This window comes from Eurosta solidaginis, chromosome 5 (assembly GCF_040869045.1).
Source record: "Eurosta solidaginis isolate ZX-2024a chromosome 5, ASM4086904v1, whole genome shotgun sequence".
Lineage (NCBI taxonomy): Eukaryota > Metazoa > Arthropoda > Insecta > Diptera > Tephritidae > Eurosta > Eurosta solidaginis.
The window spans coordinates 203800898-203821269 of NC_090323.1; the positions used below are offsets into that span (position 1 = coordinate 203800898).

The window sequence follows — 20372 nt, forward strand, 5'->3', positions numbered from 1 at the left end:
TGAGGTATTGTGTATTATTGTGTCTGTGGCCGTTGACTTTCTATATATGTTATAGTTAAATCTTTTGGCTTCTTTATCAATATTTATCGTGAGGTCTAGATAGTTGATTCCTCCGTCTTTTTCGGTTTCCATTGTAAATTTTATATTGCCGTGCTGTTTGTTGAGGTACTCCAGTACGAGCTCTTCGTTATTAGTAGTTAAAACGCATATTATGTCATCCACGTATCTAGCATAAAATGACACGTCTAATTTGGACTTCAGCTCCTTTATGTACTTTTCTTCCAGATTTTGCATGAACACTTCCATAAGAATTGCTGATGTGGGGCTTCCCATTCCAAGACCGTTTGTTTGTCTATATATTTTATTGTTGAATTTAAAATAGTTTTGACGTAAAGTGGTTCTTAGCGTATTTGTGATTTGCATACTTTTCACTTTGTTTTTTGTGTTATGAACTATTGTTGAGCTAACTATGTCCAAAGTCTCCGATAGTGGTATAGATGGGTATAGATCTTTTATGTCAAAAGATACCAATTTGCTGTTTCTTGTTAGCTCTACGGTCTCGAGTCTCTCTATTAGTTCTGTTGTGTTAGCTATTGCATATTCGTTCCTTAGCTCCAGAGTGTCTATCAATATCGTTTTTAAATATTTGGACAGTTTGTAACATGGTGCCGATTTAAAATTAATGATGGGCCTCATTGGCGTGTCCGGCTTGTGGATTTTTGGTAGCGCAACCAGTGGAGGAGCCGAAGGGTTCATTTGGACCAATCTATGTGCCATGTTAGAATCTACTATATTTGTTGAATTTTTTATAGCAACTTTGATTTGTTTTTGGTATTCATCTGTGCGATCCTCTCTCATTCTACGACATTTCATTTCCTCTATGAGATCCTCGGTTTTGGATATATATTGCTCTTTTTCGATTAGCACAGTGGTGTTTCCTTTGTCCGCTTTCGTTGTGACAATATTGTTTTTCCTTAGTTTATACCGTAGATTCTTTATTGTTTTCTCCTCTGTATTCGGTTTTTGTCCTTCCTGTGCTTTCACCTCCTTTCTTATGATTTCCCTGCACATGTGTCTTGCGTGCTCCTGTTCTTCCTGTGGTATCAATGATATTGCGATCTCCGCATCTACAATCGCTTGCTCTGTTTTTCTTACTGTATTCTGGTCCATGATATTGTGCTTCAGGCCCTTTTCGAGAAGTTGTGCCTCTTCCTTGGTAATGGCCACTGTTGTGAGGTTAACGAACTTGTCATGAAACTGGTGAGTGTTTTGGTTTTGGTTACCCTCTCGTCGTCCTGCCAGCTTGTCCAATTTTCGGTTCAGCGACCTGTATTTTTGTTGTAGTTCCTGATCGACCTCTGTCTTAATGCGGTCGAAGCATTCCATTAATACAGTCGTAGGTAGTTGTTCTGCCAATCTTAAATGGATAGATAATAACTCGGCATTTATCTCATCCTTCTTCGAGTATAAGCTTTCCAATTCATATTTTAAAAAATCCTTTTCCGCTTTTTTAACTGTTTTCCTGCTAGATTTGGTATTTGCCTTTATTGTTATTTTTGCGAATTTCGGAGTAACATTCAATTCCAGGCATTGTTTGTTGAACCAAATGCTCGCCTTTGCTTTATATATTTTCAGTAGGTGTCGCTTGTAAATTGTTAGTAGTCCGTTCGCGTTCAAGTTAAAAGCCTGACAAGCAATAACTGACTTATCTTGTTTGGTTGATTTTCCGACAGGGTGGACAAATGATGTATATTGGAACGATTTTCCGTCATCCCTTGTCAAATTTGGGTTTGAGACAAACCGGTTTCGGCGTTGTGCCATCATCAGTGTCGATTTTCGTTCTGATCTGTTGTTGTCATTTGTCCTGTATTTATAGTTCGTAGGTGTATGAGCAGGTATTGTCAAATTGATGCTTGTGTATATTTAGTTATGTGTATGTGCTGTGTGTTCGTTCAGAACCGAGGGTGGTTTACTAATCGATTTGTGTGGCTGACTGGGTTAGGTAGAAATCTGTGATTTTAGTCGTTTGACCTTCTTTGTCGGTTTTTTGTTTTGGTGTGTTAATTTTTTTGTGTTTATTTGTTGTTGTGCGTTTGTCTGTTGTACCTGTGTGATTAAGTTGTTTCCTGTAAACAAGTTTTAAAGGCTCGAATATTGTGTCAGAAATGGTGTTTATCTGTTCGTTTATTATTCTACCGTCGAATATACGTTTCAGTTACCTTATTTATTTATCTCTATTTTTGTTACTTCTCGCTAACTTTTAATAGTCTTGTATCACCAGCTTTCGACTTTCGTTCTAAATTTTTATTTTGAATTTTGAATTTCAAGCAATCAATTTTCTTTTCTTTTAAAATAACGTTTCATTTGTCTTAAATAACTTCAAGACTTATATTTCTTTCATTTGTTTTAATGTACGCATATGTTCCAATTTTATTGTTTCTATTTCTGTCACATTTTCAAATTTTGACTTCTATTTTTTTAACTTCATATTGTCTATTTTTTTTTCTTTTATAACTGATTCAAACAATTGTTTTTTATAACTTTCATTTACAATATCATATTCTTGTTCGCAAATTTTAATAATTTTTATTTCCTTGTTTTGTAGCCTTGTCGCAGCATTCACATTTTGTATTTTGGTATCAATGAAATTCTCAATTCTTTTGCTTTTTTATCTATTTTGTTATACACCAATTTCACGGTAAAGATGATAATGGATGGTAAAGTGATGGTCAGGGGGAATTCGAATCAGCGTTGTAATTATTAGGCAAGATCGCCAATTGTAGTTATATGAATAACTTGGTTGGTTAATATATTTTTATATTTATTTTAAATCGTTTCTATAGAACCCAATTTTTTATGTAATGAAAATTTTTGATAATTACAAAATCAACATTGAAAATTAAAATATTGGTAAAACATATTAAAATTACAAAGTTCAAAGTAACTTAAACACAAAGTTAAATGAAAATAATAAGAACCCTACAATGGCTTTATGGTTATCAGTCACCATTAATTCGCCCTTAATACGGGCCCTCCCTGCTAGACAGAGCTGACATAATTTTTGACATCACTAATACACTCGCATACATTTTTCCTTTTATTCCTATGGAAAACCATGGTATGTATGTGTATGCATACACGTATACAGAATGTTTACATCAGGTTTGTCATGTCGCCTCTAACAACTTGATAGAAACTTTGCTTTACGCCCTGATGTAAATATCCATCAGCCATAACTGTCAATTGATGCCTCAAATGACTGACAGCTGTCTAGCAGGGCTGTTTGTTCAAAGTCAGCTGTTGACGCAATGGAAGCGCCAAACCGCATCGAACGTGTTTGTATTGAGTGTTCATTCTTTTGCTTGAAATAGTAGTGTTTAAGAAAACTTTAGCTGGAGACATTGGTGCTTTATCGGTAACCGTATCAGTAACCTTTTAACAGCTGATTCGACCAACCTTATGAGAATCAATGCAATCGATTATTGGTGCCGCTAAGGTCGTAACCGTATCGTAGCCAACCAATTGGGTTTTGGTTTACCGTCGTAATGATAAACAGCTGATTGCGTTAGGGATACGGATACAGCGATACGACATACGGCACCAATGACTCCAGCTTTTGCATCACTGATGACCTGATACGAAACATTCATTCTCTCTCAATTCGTTTCCAGGAATGGGGCTTGAAATCAGATGTCTGTTCATTCAATTGTAAACAAAAGTTAATTCGTTTCCAAGAATGGGTCTTGAAATCAGATGGCTATAGAGTTGCCTAAAATACGCAAAAAAAACTCCAAGAAATCCATTCGGTTTCCTTATTTTCAAATAAATCAGCAAGTAAGCTGATAAAAACTCATTAAAATTTATAAGAAAGGCAAAGTTTTGTAGAAATATTTTGTGGTAGATAAGTGAAAAAATATGAAATAATATATTTCGATTGCGTTGCTTTGCTTTGTTGCTCTGGCACCGCCATAAGATTACAATGAACGGCTAGCCAATTTTTTTCACTTTGATGCGACCAAAACGTGTATGTACATACATATGTATATCCACATACAAGAAAAAACGCAAAGAATGTATAAGAAATTACGAAATTACATCACTTGGCGAAGTATCTGCGTTGTCGTCCGCAAAGGCTGTTAATTAAACATGTTGCGTTAACCTATACGTACAATTTATCTCAGCTGTCAAAAATGGAATGTCGAAACGCTCCACAAAAACATGGCCTTTATGCATGCATTTACATCAATGCGAAGACTAAGAAGCTGACTTTTTCTCCAATCGAAAGTTGCTACCAAAACCCGCTTCGTGTGCAGCCCTTCGATGAAAGGTATTGTCACTGATAAATTTTCCACGGGTGAAAAAGAGTTATTTTTTCTTCGGATTTGTAATCCTGACAAAAATTCGAGTTTTTTAATACCCAATTTGACAATCTTTAGTAAATTTTCGGTGAAAATCATAAATTAAACCTTTACCATGTAAAATAACCCAAAGTTTTTCTGAAATGCCCAAATTTGATTTTGAGCATGATGGCATCTATGGCAAATATCACAAAAAATGCACATTTTCACGCGCTCTCAGAGAGCGAGAAGTTTCATATCAGGTCATCAGTGCTTTGCATTTCTTTTATCTCTCTGTTCTCAAAATAAAACACCCTTGAGTAAAAGAGACTACACCAGTGGTGCACAACGAGAATATTTTAGCATATAATTCACGCATTACATGTTTACAGCTGGAATTACAAGCTAACATGCCAACCTAATAAAACCGCACTGCGTTTTTTTAGCGCACGCAAACAACCGGCGTTTTTTGTTCTAACCCAAATAAACATGCGTTGCGACAATGTAAAGCGTGGGTGCAAACGTCAAATCTAAATGTCACGCAGAACAAAAATTGGAAATCGAGTTAGGTTTTTACGCAGCAAATTCAATTTGTGTTGCTCTCATACAAGTTGTATATGCATGAGACATTTTTGACAGAAAATGACTTGCGTGCGTTTATATTAGGTTGGCATGTAAAACTGACTGACTACTTGCTTTGCTGAATCTGTCGCTGCGATCCCATGACATGTAGAACGCTGAAAAGTTTTCCGAAGCTTTCGAGTGCACCACTAGACTACACTAAACAATAGAAACAGCGCATTTGTGCTTTAGAAGCAATTTAGAACAACCCGCTACCCCCAGCTGGTTAGGGGGTGAGAAGATTCCCGCGCTAGGTATGTCGTAAGAGGCGACTAAAATACCAGATTCGTGGGGTTGTGTAGCGCATGTGCATCAGTACCTAACCAGGCAAGCTAATCAATTTCACTTGGAACCTGTACGTACAAGTAAGGGCTTAATGTTGGTATTTAACAATGGAATTGCAACATATAATGCTGTACCTGATGATATTAAACATGTAAGAACTATCGGAATGTTTAGAGAAAAGATTGGTTTATGGTTAGGTGCTGATGTAATAAATTGAGCAATAAGTTGATTTGTTAGAATTAAGTATAATTACTTAATGAAATTATAAGACTGGAATTGAAAAATCAAATAAATATTATAGTAGTTGAAATTAAAATTAAATATATATACACCTGGCTGTTAAATATATTTGTATTTTGTATTTGTATTTATTAGGCAATTCATCCCAGCACAACAATTTGGCAAAAATTATTTTATAGTGCTAGTCGGTAAAAGGCATAAAATAGGAACAATTTAAACTTGAAACTTAAAGCTAATGACTATGGCTAAGAAAAGGTTACAATAAATAATACAATATTGATTTTTTGCCGGCTCAAGGTCCAAAAACCCAATTGAAAAACCAATGTTTTTCGGTTTTTTTATGCCAATATATTTCGGCTACACTGCGGTAACCTTCCTCAGGGCCACTGAAGACAACATAAAAACATAGAAAACAAACAATTAATATCACATATTTCACTAATAAAAATTACAAATTAACAAAATGTTTACAAACAAAAGTTTTAACAAAAATTCACAATTACATCATTTGACATTAACATACATTGCTTGGTGTTTCCGTCTGCACCGTCTAATCAGGTTTTTGCTACTGTCCTATTGTTATTTAGTAAATGACGATACGCATGAGCACATCCATCAATCTTTACTTTGTCTGTATTATAGCAATCCGACTTCCCTAAACGTTCCGATAGCTGAGGTACATATGATACCGTCTTAAATATTGTTTTTTGTGTGTTTTCTGAATTTTGTTTCTGGTGTTGAATTAAGGGCCGTTTTAGTAAATTTTTGATCGTAGAATCCGGAAAATCGTTGTTCTTTAATAATAATGTAATTTCATTTTTAATTTCTTGGTGGTACATTTCGTCAGAAATTTGCAGCATTCGTCGTATACAGCCCATTGCTGTATTAATTATCATCGTTTTTGGATGCCTTGAGTTAAAGTTGATGATTCGTCCAGATGCAGTAGATTTTCTATACCACTTTACTTTTAATTCGTTTTCCCTTCTGATTATGATCGAGTCAAGGTATGCCAATTTTCCGTCCTCTTCGAGCTCCGTTGTAAATTTTATATATCTATCAAACGAGTTAAGTGCGTCCAATGTATTTTGTACCTCGTTTTTGTTTACTATCGCAAATAAGTCGTCAACGTATTTGGTGAAAAGTCTGGGTTTTTGCCCAAGCTTTTTACTAGTAGTATCCAACAGCTGTTCCATTATAATATCGGCGATCACAGGCGAGGTTGGTGATCCCATTGGTAATCCTTTAAGTTGTGTATATATTTTGTCGTTGAATTTAAAATACCTGTTATCTTGGATACAAAACGTCACTATCTCCATAAATATTTGTTTCGGTATTTTCGTATGTTCCTTTATTATTGCCCATTTTTCTCGTATAACGTCCAGCGCCAGTTGTATTGGTACGCTTGGGAAGAGTGACACCACGTCAAAAGAAACGAGTGTTTCGTCGTCGCAAATGGGTGTATTATTAATTTTTTCCTTGAAATCGATAGTGTTTTTCACATTATATACTGAGTTGGCTGTTACGTTCTTAAGGATATTTACAATATACTTGCATAGACCGTGCGACGGGGACCCAACGGCGGAACATGGGTCTGAGTGGCATTCCAGGTTTGTGTATTTTTGGGAGCCCATAGATCCTTGGGGCTAGCGCAGTGGTTGTCACGAGTTTATTTCTTTCAGCTTTCGTAATAATATCCAATTTAAAAAGTTTGTCTACTAAATTATTGTTTTTGGTTTGTAGTCTAGAAGTAGGATCTTGCCTTTGGATTCTGTACGTGCATAAGTCCTTTAAAATATCTTCCAATCTTTCGTTATATTCCTTGGTCTCCATTGCCACAGTTTTACTTCCTTTATTCGACGTTAGAATTTTAATGTGGTCATTTTCTTTAAGGAACTTTCGAGTTTGCTTCACTGTATCAATTATGGCACAGTCTAATGTCGTTTTTCGGTTTGTTGCTGTGTGATCTTTTATTAAGAGAGAGAATTTGGTACGTGCTTCTTCCTGATTTTCTTTATTTTCCAGTGTCTGTATTAAGTCCTCACCATCGGCAATGTATTGAAACAGCGGAAATTTGGAATTTTCTACTGGCAAAGCGAACTTTGGACCCTTAGCCAGCAGAGCTTTAACATCTGGCGGGAATTCAACATTGGTTTTGTTTACAAACCAATCTTCGCGTTTGTTATTGTTCACAAAATTATTGTTTCGTGCGTTCCACAGTTTTTCATATTTTTCTTCTTGCCGCCTTTTTAGTATTGGCTTTAGATTATTTGAAATATTTTCCTCCCTCTTAGTAAATTCCAACAAGTCCTCCTTGTTCAGCTGATTCTTAAGTTGTATTGTTTTTTCTTCTATTTGTTGTTGTTGTCTTTTTAATATGTTATGCTTATGTTTGATAATTAAGTTTAATATTTTAGAGTGGTAGTAGTGTGTGTGCCTGTCTAAAGCTTTGTATATATCTGAATGTGTGTCAGAGTCAAACAAAAATAATTGCTTACATCTAGTGGAATTTTTTATAAAGCTAGGGATTAATTTTGATTTTCTGCATTTTAAAAGATCTTTTAAATTTGACTTTGCTTTTACCAATTTCTTAGATATATTTTGAAATTTATTTATTACTGCCTTAGAGTTGTCATAGTTTTTCCTTATTTTTGCATACCCCATCTTTTGTTGTTGCATGCTTACGGCGTGCCTTCCGTTCATTATACATTGATGATTTTAGCGACCTGTTTTAATCGAATATTGATTTTTTGCCGGCTCAAGGTCCAAAAACCCAATTGAAAAACCAATGTTTTTCGGTTTTTTTATGCCAATATATTTCGGCTACACTGCGGTAACCTTCCTCAGGGCCACTGAGAACAACGATTTTCCGGATTCTACGATCAAAAATTTACTAAAACGGCCCTTAATTCAACACCAGAAACAAAATTCAGAAAACACACAAAAAACAATATTTAAGACGGTATCATATGTACCTCAGCTATCGGAACGTTTAGCGAAGTCGGATTGCTATAATACAGAAAAAGTAAAGATAGCACACAAACCGACTAACACATTAAAAACAATATTCAACAGAACAAAAACAAAAATACCAACAACCGAAAAAAGTAATTTAGTATATACAATACCTTGTAATGGAAACTTGAACGAAGCTTGTGAAATTATATACGTAGGCACAACAAAAGCAAAACTAAAAACGAGACTGTCCCAGCACAAATCAGATTATAAACAATGTCATCACGCTAATTTTCAGAAAACTGCACTCATGACACACTGTGCGGCTAGTGGGCACTCACCAAACTTCGATGCAGCGGAGATTCTCGCACAAGAACAAAACTACAACAAACGATACACATTGGAAATGCTACACATAATCAACACGCCCACAGAAATACGAATGAACTATAAAACGGACTGTGATGGATGTGCTCATGCGTATCGTCATTTACTAAATAACAATAGGACAGTAGCAAACACCTGATTAGACGGTGCAGACGGAAACACCAAGCAATGTATGTTAATGTCAAATGATGTAATTGTGAATTTTTGTTAAAACTTTTGTTTGTAAACATTTTGTTAATTTGTAATTTTTATTAGTGAAATATGTGATATTAATTGTTTGTTTTCTATGTTTTTATGTTGTCTTCAGTGGCCCTGAGGAAGGTTACCGCAGTGTAGCCGAAATATATTGGCATAAAAAAACCGAAAAACATTGGTTTTTCAATTGGGTTTTTGGACCTTGAGCCGGCAAAAAATCAATATTCGATTAAAACAGGTCGCTAAAATCATCAATGAATAAATAATATATTTAATAAATAGTAAATAAATAAAATAAACGAATGATAGAGTACATTTGCTTAGAAGAAATCAGTATTTTAATTGTCTAGGTTATTATAGAAACTTGTTAATTCTTTATTGAAGAGCAGAGCATTGCTTATAAGCCTAAGTCTAGAAGGGAGCGAGTTCCAAAGACGTATGGAAGTAATGAAGAACTGGCGATCAGATATTAGCATACGATGTCTGAAGTGGGTAAGGAGAACAGATCTAGACGACTGGAGAAAATTTAGCCTCCGATACAGATAGTCAGGTTCCTTCATATATATTAATTTATGTAGCGTAGTGAGCGTTTTAAGTTTAATAAGGTTATCGAAAGAAATGTTTAGCAACCTGTATGCATGATGAGAGACGTGGTCAAGTCTTTTCAACCCATAGACGTATCTAGCAATGTTGTTATAAACTACATTAAGTTTCCTATTACATACATAGCCACAATTAGAGTAAACCTCACAACCATAAAGGAGCGTAGGTATTAAGTACGCTTTTGCTATTAGTAGACGAATATGTAACGGAGTAAAATATTGTGTAAGCCAGAGTGTACGAAGCATCCCATACACTTTTCCCACTGTGCGGAAGATGTCATCTTTCCATGTCAATGTTTTGTTAAAAACTACACCTAGATTTTTTGCCGTGTCAACGTATTCTATAATAGTGTTGTCTAAAATTAAATTTTCCATTCCACTTTTATCTAGTGACCTTCTATGAATGACTATACATTTCGACTTCTTAGGGTTAAGACATAAGCCGTTCATAGAAGCCCACGTACCAATTTGACACAGATCGTAATTTAAGTTATTAATACATGAACTGGTACGATCACTAGGACAGCACATATACAATTGTACGTCGTCAGCATAAATGTGAATATTACAATACTTGAGAACACCAGGCAAATCGTTTATATACAAAACAAATAACAGGAGAACAAGGATTGAGCCTTGTGGGTCTCCTCTTAAAACACTAACGAAGTCAGACTTTCTGCTACCAACACTTACTGCCTGAGTTCGGTCGGCCAAATACGATCTGATTAGGGTTGTTGCACAGTTGGAGAAATTAAAAAGGTTGTTCAGCTTCTTGCAGAGAACGGTGTGGTCGACCGAGTCAAACGCTTTTGAATGGTCGAGAAAAGTCAGGAAAGCAGTAAAATTTTTGTCAACTTGTTCTCGAATATCCTCTATCACCGATAGGAGCGCCGTTTTACAGCTACGATTTGACCTGAATCCAGACTGGGAATCTGTGAGAAGGTTATTATCCTACACATAAGTATTTATCTGGCAATGCAAAATTCGTTCGACGACCTTGGAAAGGAAAGGCAGAATAGCTATAGGTCTGTACTCCTTGTTTTGCTTGGGGATTGGGATTACCTTAGCAACTTTCCAACATTTGGGAAATACACAGGACGTCAGCACAGAGTTAACCAAGTAGGTTAAGTGAGGAAGGATTTTAGGAAGAATTATTTTTAAAAATTTCGGACATATACCATCGAACCCCATAGCATTAGACTTTACTGAAAGAATGGCTTGAACGACATCACAATCATCGACACTAGCAAACTCAAGAGGTCCAAAATCAACATTAGCGCGAATACAATAATTGTCAGCACATATATTGTCAGTTGAGATTGGCAGATTTACAAAATTTATATTTATCTCGTTAATGTCTACATCAGGGAGGACAGAAATATCGCATTTGGATTTTCCGATACCAATATGTTTAATCGACTTCCAGGTTTCCTTCGAACTCAATATAATAATATTTTTTTTTCTTAGTAACTAATAATTGTATGGGATTACCTGTATTAGCCGTAGGCTATTTTTTTATAAATAAATAAATATATAGCTTCTCGAAACGCAATTGTCAACCTCACTTATCCGTGGCGAATCCTGTTTCATTAACAGTCGAGGCTCTGGCGACCGCGAACTCCTCATGGATCTAGGGGATGGGAGAGCGGTATGGCCTAGAAGGTCGCATGTGGTCATAACAAATCGTTCCCGAGATGGTCGGGCTTGGTACCGGATCTGCATCCGGCAAAGGACCATGAACTCGATAACACGCCCCAAGGCCTTTCGGGGAGTGTCCTTATCGCTACAACAACAACAACAACAGCATTTCTGCTCAAGTATTTCTTTTTAATTTTTTCGAGTCTCCAAATAGACAAATTAACTTTAAACCTTGTTTTGTCATCTTAACCGTGATAAATTTGGTCTGGAAATTACCATCTCAGACTGAAAATCGTTTATTTCATTTTATAAGGACCACGCCAATATAGACACAGTTTATTTACCCAAAAATTTAATTTAATTTTCTTGCGTTCATTGTAGTAGGCAAAACTCCAACGTGCGTTATTTCGAATGTGGTTGGGCCTTCAGCTCTCCTCCGCTTTGAGCAATATCCCTGCAAAAACGCTCCACGTCATTTTACTAGTCATTTTACGGTCATTGTGACTTTCTGCAGCGGTTATATTCATAGTCACGTTTGCATGGGCGTGATGAACTTTTGTGACCAAATTTTCCGTTTCGTTCCTATTAATGTGATCGTGCATTCCGCTCCCACTTATAGGATGTGAGCATAGCACTGTGCTGCTCACACACGTCACAATGCTCGTCAAATGGCGGTCATTTTTCCGTCATTTCACTCTACATTTTCGAGCCATTTGACAATCAATTTTACTGCGGTTTTACCATTTATATAACCGCCATATAACGTGAATTTTACCTGCAGATTTACTTTACCTGGAGCAGCCATATGAATAAAATATGAACCAAAAAATTGAATTTTCAATATTTATTATTTTCAATATTATTATATATGTACATGAAATTGGAACTTATATTAATCCAGTTCATATAAAACAGAAGAACTTTAATAATAAATAAACTCGCTTAATTGGTTTTTGTTTTCCAATCTCTTCTAAGCGAGCAAAAAAATAATATTAAGCTTTAGAAAAAACTCCAATTATTTGAATAATATACAACCTAAAGCTTAGTAGAAATTCAGATCAAGAATATTCAAAGGTGTCGTGGATCAGATTGCTGTCGTAATTGATGAACTTAAAAATGTACGACTAGTAATTGAGTCAGACTTATTATTGTTCTAAATCTAATCATTCAAGCAATAATTCTGCAACACATAGCAGGAGTATTGATTGGTTTCAAATCTAATTCCGACAGCAATCGTATCACATCCCTTATTATATATGTACGTGATATTGCAACTTAAATTAATACAATTGATATAAAGAAAAGTAAGTACTTTAATAATAACATAAACTCTCTTAATTGGTTTTTGTTTTCCAATTGAAATCTTTTCTAAGCGAGCAGAAAATAATTTTAAGCTTTAGAAAAAACAACAATTATTTGAATAATCTACAACTTAAAGCTTAGTAGAAATTCAGATTAGGTTTACTCTTTTTTCAGATCAAGAATATTCAAAGGTGTCGTAGAATCCGATTGCTGTCGTAATTGATGAATTTAAAAATGTACGACTTGTAATTAAGTCAGACTTATTATTGTTCTAAATCTAATTATTCAAGCAATAATTCTACAACCCTTAGCAGGAGTATTGATTGGTTTCAAATCTAATTCCGACAGCAATCGTATCACATCCCTTATTATATATGTACGTGATATTGCAACTTAAATTAATACTGTTGATATAAAGAAAAGTAAATACTTTAATAATAAATAAACTCTCTTAATTGGTTTTTGTTTTCCAATTGAAATATTTTCCTGTGCAAGCACATCGCTAACCTGTGTTGACAAAAGATATGATTATACTGTCTTCGATAGATAGTCGGACGAGCCGTTACTCGGCGAAGTAGAGATGACCGTTGTGTCGGTGGCAGCTGTTACAACAGCAGTTTCTAACTTTACACCATCCGTACAGTGTGATGAATGCTTCACTGCCTTTTCCAATTGCTTGGCGCCAGCAATTTTTGCTGTTTGTAAAGCTTTAGCTGTAATGCAAATATATAGATGGGTTAAAGTGGTTTTCGTATGTTGGTCAATAACTCACCCTATACCATCATCACGGCCTTCTCATCGATTTTGAATATGTGTACTGTTTCAGTATTCAGACCCAGTTCGTTTGGTGCAATATTTTCGATTTGATGAATGTGTATACTATCCGTTAGACAGACAATTAAGTGCGTTCGATTCATTTATATACTGTGGGTATTTGAGCCGTAGACGCAATGGCAGATATTTTGATTCTTTTTGAAGTGTAACATTTGTAAACAGTTGGGTTTCTCTGCTGTCACTATCACCACTAGAGAGCTATTGAAGAAACGCTCGAACAAGATAATATGTTGCGATTTACGCGCATAGATTTCTTCCACATATTTACCATCCAATACCGAAATGGAACTGTAGATGAAGAACATTTTATAAAATTTAATAAAATCAAAAAATGATAGTTGTGCTAAAATGGGGTAACGTATTGTATGTTAAAGTATAGCGAAGTCTCAGCGGCTTTGTCCTGGTCAAAATTGAGTTTGAATAGGTTTTATTCTTCATTCTTAGAAACATGTACGAAGGTACCTGGTAAGATAATAAAAATCCTCAACGCTTTTTTTGCAATAACTTAAAAAACTCATATTCAAACTTCTGCTTAACTTCTACATATCAATAGCTACCTTTACCACAAGTAGTCACTATTGCTTCTACGACTATGCTATTGTTTCCTACATCGATGAGCTTTGTAATAAAAAAAAAAAAAAACAGCTATCTCCCCAATCTCTCCAGTTTTGTCGCCTCGCGAAACCTGATATTGTCACCAACCAAATCATTGGTGACCTTATTTAAAACATGGCCGCGCCAAATGTCGACCATATGACATTACCCAGAGCTGTAACAAACATTTAATATAATTCGATAAATCGGCAGTACTTGGGGTAAATATAAATAGACGTTTGCATGGTACGCGTCTCCGATATGGTCGCCAAGCCTAAAGGTTACTCACTGGAAGAAAATACAGGCCTGCCAAAATGCTGCCCCCAAAACCGCTACGGGCTGCCTTCTTATGTCCTCGGAACACCACCTGCACAATGAAGCGAGAAAACTCCCAATAAGGGAAAGAAATGAAATGCTAACCAAACAGTTTCTGTAGAATACCCAGAAACCTGGGCATCCCAACAGACATCTGATTGTTGATCCAACACCACTTAGGACCTTAAAGAGTAATCTCTGTAAGCATTATGAGGAAATACGACACCTGAGAACTCAGCCGTATGAAGCAAAAAAACAAGCAGGTCCTCAGTGAACTCCACAAACAGGCGTCGTACCTTTATGCTAGGAATTGCCCGGTGAAGTACTCAAAGAACAGTACCCAAAACTTGCGGAAGAGGACCGCATACTCCCCAGGGAAAAGCGAGTCACTCTAGCTCAACTCCGTTCTGAATACTGTAACAGGTTAAACTCTTACCTATCCAGAATCAACCCCGACATACAAAATGTATGCCACGCTTGCAATGTGTCCCCACATGACACCAACCATCTCTTTAATTGTAATGTGGAACCAACGCCTCTAACACCCCTTTCCTTATGGTCCACCCCTGTTGAAACGGCAAGTTTCCTTGGACTCCCGTTAGAGGATATTGATGACAATTTGTGATCGGTCGCGGCTATTAGGTGGGGCGACGCACTGCTATAACAACAACAACCATCTCGGGAACGATTAATATCATCACTTTAAACCTCCTAAGCCATCCCGCCCCACCCCCTATTTACACGAGGAACTTGGTGTCGCCATTACACATTACACTGAACGAGGCCACGGCGACGTTACTGATCAGTTTAACGCCTTACAGGTAGTTGGCAAAAGAAACGGCATATATGACCAGAAGGCACTCGAAGACGATGCCTCAAAACTACAACCAAAAGCAATAATTATCATTTCACTGACACAAACTTTATAGTTTTTTCTTCCGGAGTTGGACACAATCTTTTCATAATATTACTTAACAATTTAAGATTATACATTTTTTTCAATTTGTATTTTGACTTACCAGCAACAACAGAATCATGTTTAATTGTACGCCGCACAATCATTATAGCATCATGTAACGAAGCTCAGTTTCTTCCAAAAATTGTTCGGCACCGCTACGTAAAATCAATGTATATGTTCTATCATTAACGCAACCTTTAAATAATTATAAACTATAAAAATGAAATTAATGTCAAACCCACTATCAAACCTTGGAAAATGTTGAAATGTTCACCACCAACTTGACGTTCTTCAAAGTAATCACATTGACCCAAATCACTTGAATTAATATCATTAGCTTCAGTCATAACAGCACCACCACAAGCTTTCATTGTACGTTTCAAATCTTCTTCTGGTACACCAAAAGAACATTTCACGATCTGCAAAATACTGTGTACCAACATCAGCAATTGGTAGTTTAGAAAACACAACATTGGCGCCTTACTTACCTAGTTTATTGTACAGGAGACGCCATTCAGCATTAACAATTTTCTGATACTCTTGGACATTGGAGGACATTGCTGTGGCAGAGCATTTTTCCAATAAAGCACTTTGGTGTTCCTTTGATTGGCGCTTCGACATGTACAGCCATGTCATATTTTGGTCATGCATAATTATAATGCTTTACGTATAGCTTTAATGATGATATCTGCATGCACGCCTTCCTCAAAATTTGGTTTAACTTGTTTTAAAATTTCACCTGCTTAAAGTACTACTGAAGTGGTGCCGTCGCCGACCTGATAAGAGAAACATTTTTATTCTACACATTCTAATATAACAAAAAACTTACCTCAGCATCTTGAGATTTGGCGATGTCGATTAGAGTTTTACGGCTGGATGCACAATATCTAATAGTTTCATAATTGTTGCCCCATCATTTGAAATTGTGGCCTTACCACTGGAATCAACAATATGCTTGTCCATACTACGTGAACCCAATGTAGTGCGTACAGCGTCCACAATTGAATGCGAGGCATTTATGTTGGATATGACTTGATGTTTACCTTGAGAGCTATCGGTACCCAAACATTTTTTACACAAATACTCATGTACCCAATACAAGTTCAGGACGTTCATATTTATCGACACGCTGTCCGGTGTGGCCCAAATGTTGGAAATATGCAGTTGACACTGTTGAGAAAAAATATTGATCAATGAACACAAGTAAAAGTGAAAGATTTTTTTTTTACCATCTGTTGTTACTTTACACATTAGACATTGGAAATGACGACCAGCATCTACAAGTTGAATATGAGCCTTGCAACGATTACATCTAATTGCACCCAATTCACCAAAATTTACAATGGGTGGCTCATATTCACCCTCAACCGTGCGTGCCATTGGTGAGACGGCAAGTGTACTGGACAAAGCTGTTGTTTTTAAGAAATCAGCTGTTGCAGGTATGCAATACAAAGACGACCTGCAAAGAAGAAAGATCAATGTAATTGCCAAACAAAACATTAATTTCGATTATCGATACCTAAGGTAATGTGGCGAGGAGTTACCCTGATCTTCTACCACATATTTTGTGGTCACCAATGGTGGTAATAAACCCTGTTCATTAGTAATAAAAGCACCACCAGCGTTTTTTTGATTTTCAATGATAACGCTCATCGGATTTGGTATCTGATCGGGATCTAAACAGCGTTGGGCTTGATCATACTGTTGCGGCTGTTGATATTTACCAGTAACAGGTGCAGGTGGTTGCTAAAGAAAATAACACAAAAATAATAATCAGCAAATTTGTAAATTATTAGTTGTATTAGCATACATTATAACTGGGACGTAGGGACGTGTCCGGGTATTGGGGGTTGACCCGGCTTGGGTGGTTGACTGAGCATTGGCGTCTGTCCAGGTTGTGTTGGTGGCATCATAAAAGCCATCAATAACAAGTGCCAAGAATATATCCGCGGCATCCCTGCCGACCAAAATGATTCAAGGGGTTGTGATTGCCAACCTCACCTACCCGTGGCGAATCGTGTACCTAACAATTTGGTGTGAACAATTGGTGCCAGTTAACCCTCTGAAATAATCGGCGCAATTGTACGCCATTGTGTTGGCATTAATTTGGCAAAATAAAAACCTTTTCATCCTCCTCCCGTGACCATTCTGTCTTCTTTATGCTAGGATCAAGCCATTCGTACCAGCGTGCCTTACATTGCTTGGCAGATTTGCGGTGCAGCAGTGATGCAATACGTGACCACTGGTTTTTGCCATATTTCATTACAGCTGCTTTGAGGATTTCATCCTGAAAGTTATCAATTTAGTTAATAAACGGCCAAGAGTAACCAGTCGCGTCAAATGCTTACCTCAGTGTTTCTCCACACACCACCTTTTATCATAATTCGTGGCATGGTGCTATATAATTGTGAATTCTTTCGATGAGCACAAAAATCAAATCAAAAATGTTTGTCGAAATAAACAGCAAAAATCATTGTATTTTAAAGACTGGGAAAATTTTAGAATAGCACCCCCCGAGTTCGGGGTAAAACTTGGTATCAAATGAAAGAGTTCTCCCGATCACAAATATATATATTTTGAAGTGCGCAAACTTATAATTTAAAAGTTATTTGTTGTTAAAGTTTGCAAATTTAGCAAATTTCTATAGCACTTTAAATTACAATTTACACATCTTTCAAAACCTTAATCCACATACATATCTATATAAATTAGCAACGATAAACTTAAATTGCATTTTTGTATATTTCACATTTCATTTTTGCATTGTTTTTACTTATTATAAATGTTTTTATTAAATCAATCGCGCTTTTGTAGCAACATGCACATATATATATATATATATATATTTTATTGCTGACATTACAAAGCTGTGCTCTGCCACATATATATACGTATACACATATAAAATTTGTATAGAAATTTGCAAACTTTAACACCAAATAACTTTTAAGTTATAAGTTTGCGCACTTTAAAATATATATATTTGTGATCTGGAGAACTCCCTCTTAAGTTTAAATCTTTCCGGAGATATTACACTTAAAACTCTGAAAATTGAAAAAATTTTCCACCACCAAATGTTTTGCTGTCTCTGCTGAATTAGAAATGGCGGATTTTTTTGCACGCAAAAATTACGTATTTTGCTATCCCTATAAAAATAATAGGTGCGAGAGAGCACGATACATTGTGGAAAAGCTAAATTTGTCAACATGCTATTTCATTTGGAGAATTTTTCATTCCAAATCGTCACCCCTGTCAAAAATTCGTGTGGCTGTGTGCGTTTTTGGTCACACGATTTTTGCAGGGATGTTATTATCGCAACTTTTTGCTTTTCCATAAATTGTGTAGCAAGATATATTTGACAGCTGCTCCTATACATTGAACTCGTCTGTCGAGCGGTCTATCTATTTCCGATGGGTATTTGGTTGTCAAAGTGTCAATCCACAAGTTGCTTAAAAGCAGGGATGCACCTTAACGTTAAGCTAATCGTTTATCAAAAAATTTCCACCGTTTCCGTTGAAACACTTCGAAATATTATCGATAAAGAAATTATCAAGATAAATTGTATCTCGTTTTTAACCGAAACGAAAAGCTTTCGTTAACGTTAAAAACGTTAACGAAAACGTGATACTTTATGTTTGAATTGTGCTGGCAATGCTATAGCCATGGTGAAGCCGTAAGGTGGCAACAACGAGCGCACATACACACACAAACTCTATGTAATTTGATTGTGTAATTCGTTGGTGGTAATGTCAAAAATACTCTGAGAAATGTTCGTACTGTCAAAATTCATGAGAAAAGTTGCAATCAGCTTGGATAATGCTTTCACCTTTAATGACTCCGACATCAATCAGCTTTGCCAGCATAGTTTGAAATTAATAATCAACATAAACGATTTGATTTCGTTTTGATATGGCAGAAAACGAAACGAAATCATTTCGTTAATTTGACGATCTTAACGTTAATAAACGAAACGAAATTACTTCGTTTCGTTTATTAACGTTGATTATCGTAACGAAATGATATCGTTTCGTTGGTTAAGCATGCCTGCTTAAAAGTAATCAATTGTTTTGAGCACTGATAACCTGATATGAAATTTCTCGCTCTCTGAGAGCGCGTGAAAATGTGCATTTTTTATAACATTGGCCATAGATGCCATTATGCTCAAAATCAAATTTGGGCATTTCATAATAACTTTGGGGTATTTTACATGGTAAAGGTTTAATTTATGATTTTCACCGAAAATTTACTAAAGATTGTCAAATGGGATATCAAAAAACTCGCATTTTTGTAAGGATTACAAATCCGAAGAAAAAAATAACTCCTTTTCACCCGTGGAAAATTTATCAGTGACAACACCTTTCATTGAAGGGCTGCACACGAAACGGGTTTTGCTAGCAACTTCCGATTGATATAAATATCAGCTTCTTAGTCTTCGCATTGATGTAAATGGATGCATAAAGGCCATGTTTTTGTGGAGCGTTGCGACATTCCATTTTTGACAACTGAGATAAATTGTAGGTATACGTATAGGTTAACGCAACATGTTTAATTAATAGCCTTTTGCGGACGACAACGCATATACTTCACCAAGTGATCTAATTTCGTAATTTCTTATAAATTTTTTTCGTTTTTTATTGTATGTGGATATACATATGTATGTACATGAACGTTTTGGTCGCATCAAAGTGAAAAAAGGGGCTAGCCGTTCATTGTTTTCTTATGGCGGTGCCAGAGCAACAAAGCAAAGCAACGCAATCGAAATATATTACTTCATATTTTTTCACTTATATACCACAAAATATTTCTACAAAACTTTGCCTTTTTTATACATTTTAATAAGTTTTAATCAGCTTACTTGCTGTTTTATTTGAAAATAATGAAAACGAACGGATTTCTTGGAGTTTTTTTTTTTGCGGTTTTTAGGCAACTATAGCCATCTGATTTCAAGACCCATTCTTGGAAACGAATGAACTTTTGTTTACAATTGAATGTACAGACAGCAGATAGGGCATTGTACAGGTCTACAAGTAGGATATGTAGCAGCACGCACATACACAGCCACGCTCACCTGATAAAATGCTTGTTCTTGTTCGTTTTTTTTGTGGATGCTAT

At 35.9% G+C, this 20372-nt stretch overlaps 1 protein-coding gene across 7 annotated transcripts; it reads right to left on the reverse strand.

Annotated features, from left to right (window-relative positions):
* Positions 1-12086: 12086 nt before the first annotated feature.
* Positions 12087-18512, reverse strand: LOC137252199 (protein transport protein Sec24C-like). 7 transcript variants are annotated; one of them, XM_067787587.1, is made up of 11 exons: positions 18297-18499; positions 17609-17674; positions 17383-17547; positions 16780-17006; positions 16490-16719; positions 16090-16430; positions 15749-16036; positions 15511-15689; positions 15322-15455; positions 13332-13681; positions 12087-13272 (listed from the first exon to the last, which is right to left on the reverse strand). In XM_067787587.1, the coding sequence occupies exons 2-6, from the start codon at positions 17651-17653 to the stop codon at positions 16345-16347; spliced, it is 753 nt and encodes a 250-aa protein (XP_067643688.1). In that variant the 5' UTR covers positions 17654-17674; positions 18297-18499; the 3' UTR covers positions 12087-13272; positions 13332-13681; positions 15322-15455; positions 15511-15689; positions 15749-16036; positions 16090-16344. The 7 variants fall into 7 exon arrangements, with proteins under 7 accessions (XP_067643688.1, XP_067643684.1, XP_067643685.1 ...); XM_067787583.1 differs by having other exon boundaries at positions 15511-15679; positions 18295-18497; XM_067787584.1 differs by having other exon boundaries at positions 17609-17747; positions 18295-18379.
* Positions 18513-20372: the final 1860 nt, after the last annotated feature.